At 28.6% G+C, this 3265-nt stretch overlaps 2 protein-coding genes across 2 annotated transcripts in view; both read right to left on the reverse strand.

Annotated features, from left to right (window-relative positions):
- The window catches only part of LOC108754442 (probable serine/threonine-protein kinase clkA), a 5101-nt gene extending 3604 nt beyond the window's left edge, over positions 1 to 1497 (reverse strand). The window contains exon 1 of the mRNA XM_018496715.1: positions 1277 to 1497. Within this exon, the coding sequence (XP_018352217.1) occupies positions 1277 to 1294 (18 nt within the window). The 5' untranslated portion in view covers positions 1295 to 1497. The remainder of the gene's footprint in view (positions 1 to 1276) is intronic.
- A 495-nt stretch (positions 1498 to 1992) lies between these two features.
- Positions 1993 to 3265, reverse strand: part of LOC108754453 — a 2749-nt gene continuing 1476 nt past the window's right edge. Inside the window, exons 2-3 of the mRNA XM_018496727.1 lie at positions 2954 to 3050; positions 1993 to 2456 (exon numbers count right to left, since the gene is read on the reverse strand). Of these exons, the coding sequence (XP_018352229.1) occupies positions 2215 to 2456; positions 2954 to 3050 (339 nt within the window). The 3' untranslated portion in view covers positions 1993 to 2214. The remainder of the gene's footprint in view (positions 2457 to 2953; positions 3051 to 3265) is intronic.

Raw genomic sequence — 3265 nt, forward strand, 5'->3', positions numbered from 1 at the left:
AGCGCATCTTAAATGAAGATTAAATCTCCATTCATGCGTTCATTCACAAGATTGATTTTCGCGAATCACGTGCTCTACATATGCTTGTCTGTATTTTTTTCTAGCAACATTAGTAAATCATCGCTATTGAGATCTGAAAGAGATTGACATCTCTAAATATTGCTCTATACTGCGTGAAATTACACATTTCAATAATTTATAATACGTTACAGATGATTATAAAATTTTTGTATGACGTATTTGTGTTTCTTGAACTAAAATGAGAATGCCTTCAAATTGTGAACATAATTTACTGCATGGTGTAAATATCTAAGATGTGCTTATATTTAAGTTTAAAAAATTTCCTACGATGATAATGTGAGCACATAATTGAGTAAAAAATAAGTAAAAAAAAATAAAAATAAAATAAGTAAAAATCAAATAAATAAGAATAAGTAGATAAAAAAAATAATAATATGATTCCTATTGAAATCGTCGCGCAAGATAGTGATATATCTGGTATTAATTTCTCATTGACTAATTACATATGTGCACGCGTAAAAACATACTTGAAATTATCTTACACCATAATCTACTACAGAAGACGACAATAATGAAATTGCAATTTTGTTCAGGCAGTCAACATACGTTTTTTTAATAACGTTTTCTTATTTATTTCACATGTTTGATCTGAACGTATTTTATACCTCCTTACCCATATTTAACATATGTATCATAAGCTTTATATATTTTTAAATATATAAATACATAATATAAACAAATAGCCACTAATAAAATGTAAGAATTAAATAGATTACACTTTCCTATTACTTTTTTTAATTAATAAATATGGGACTTAATAATTAATTAAGTAAACGTTGTAATTAGAATTTTTTTGTAAACTGTGATATTATAAATTTAACAAGATTAGATTAGATACAAATCTTTATGTAATATAATTTATTATGTTATGCGTTATAATATAAAGAGCAAATATACCGCAAATATATTCGAGAGAATAAATATTTATAATATTCTCATTAATAAATTCACAAATAAATTCACTCCGGTTATTATATCACGTTGAGGATTGCAACAAATTTCCCGCATACTCAGTTATAAAAAAAATGCAAACGGCAGATATTTTGATAAACATTTTGCAGTTGACACTTCACATAAATCTATTCGACACATAGCAAATTTTTATTTTGCAATGATTTATTACGCTACTACGGATCGTTATGAAATTGCAATTTTGTTACTTTTTCCTGTATGACTTTTATGCAAGGATACTCACGTGTGACGCGTAATGCATCGTGCATGCGGCTCTTGACGACTAAGGGACAGACATCGTGACCGATGTCATTTATACTTTCTCTCCTTTAAACTCCTTTTACCCTCGATGCTGAATGTGAGGGTGCAAAGGGTGGATCGTAAAGTTATAATCTTTATATGTTTTGATTGTTTCAAACATGCAAATTAAAAGCTTTATCGAATTTATAAGCAAAAGAATGTATAATGTTAAGTTCTACTTGCAGATTTTGACATTTACAAAATGTTCATTAATCGGATTTTTATATTTCATACATGGACGAATATTCAGAGTTCTTTTTGGAGAAGGGGTTTATCAATTCTATTATTACATAGAGTTTAAAATGTGTTCTTTTATGATTTGGAAAAAATATGAGATTTTTAAAATTATAATCTTTAATTTTTTTCTAGCAAAAGATATAAATAAAGTACAGTTATAAAAAACAACATTTATAGTTGTGAATAAAACTCTATCAAGTTCTTGTCCATTTCGTACATAACATTACTATTGATAGAGAATATTAGACATTTCTATCAATTAACCATCTGGCAATAATTATAATAGTAGACAAATACAAAGAAATGCATAAATACATAAAATGTATCACAAAGTTTCGGTCTTTAACTAAAACATATGAGGATATATTTTTAAATAATATATATTATTACTCATAATTACGAATAATTTACGTGAGAACTGTGCAACTTTAATTTTAGCGTAAATTAACTCGGTGAAAATAGTGCATTAACCAATTATTTCTACTTTGTATCATAATGGATATCGTGCTGCAGGATGTAACTTTACGATGTGGGTGGCTTAATGTACGTTCTTCGTCGAGAGTTTCATGATGAGGAAAGAAAAGCTCAAGTGACTGATGTAGCATTTGATGATTGATGGAGAGATCGTTCTAACAGGCTGGCAAACTAATAGCCGATCTGGCTGATCCTGCCGACGATACCGGGGGCGATGACACCAGGAAGATTATAAATTTGCACAGGTCGAGGGGAAATTCCCACTACGGGTCGGGTCGCTCGGAAATTCGGCGTGATAATTACGGGCCGTTGAGTGCTGCTCAGAATGTCAAATTGTCTGGCTTGAGCATTAATCTGCCCATATCCTGGATACTTGGCGAGCATACCGCTCACGCTTCCGTAAGGAATCCCACCTGTTGAATGATGCAATTGATATAATAGTAAAGCCTATACAACATTTCCAATTAAGCCCTAAAAGATTTATTAAATCTTAATACATATTTCTAGTGCTAAATAAACGTTTACTTATAATAAATAAATATTTACTCAATAAAAAAAAATGGTTTTTGTATTAAATAAATAAATATTTTTAGTAAAACATTTTTTTTAGAAATATTTATTAAAATTTATTTTTTTTTTCAGCTATAATGTTCAATAAGTCAAGTATTTTGTTGAGTGAAAGGAAAGAAGATTAATTTAGTAATCAATAATCACTAGTGCTGCTTTCTGTTGGAGCCTAATCTAAATCGTATTTAAAGACAGAAAATAAAAATATTTTCTTTATAACAATTTCTATTATTTTAGAGTTTATCGAATGAATAAATTACAGTCTATCATAGAAATTCTTAAAATATTGTTGTAAATATTGAAAGAAAGAATTGGAAAGTTAAAAAACAGAAGTCTGACTTACCGTACGCCAATCCATTCACCATTTCTACTATTCCTGCGCTGTCTGGTGCTGCTGTCGATAATTTTAAAAACGCTACAAGTCCAAATATCAAAGTGACCTAAAAATCACATACCGAGAAGTCACAATAAAATTTGGAGACTTGAGTGCATGTTTGAGAATATTTTTATGTAATTGCTCACTAATGCGCTAGAGGGCAAAATGGTACAATATACATAACATATTCAATATATTTTATAAAATAATATTGCTTCTATTGACAAAAATGTATTATATGGAATTTTCTATCATTTATATATATATATATATATATAT

The sequence above is a fragment of the Trachymyrmex septentrionalis genome, unplaced genomic scaffold (genome assembly GCF_001594115.1).
Source record: "Trachymyrmex septentrionalis isolate Tsep2-gDNA-1 unplaced genomic scaffold, Tsep1.0 scaffold8, whole genome shotgun sequence".
NCBI lineage: Eukaryota > Metazoa > Arthropoda > Insecta > Hymenoptera > Formicidae > Trachymyrmex > Trachymyrmex septentrionalis.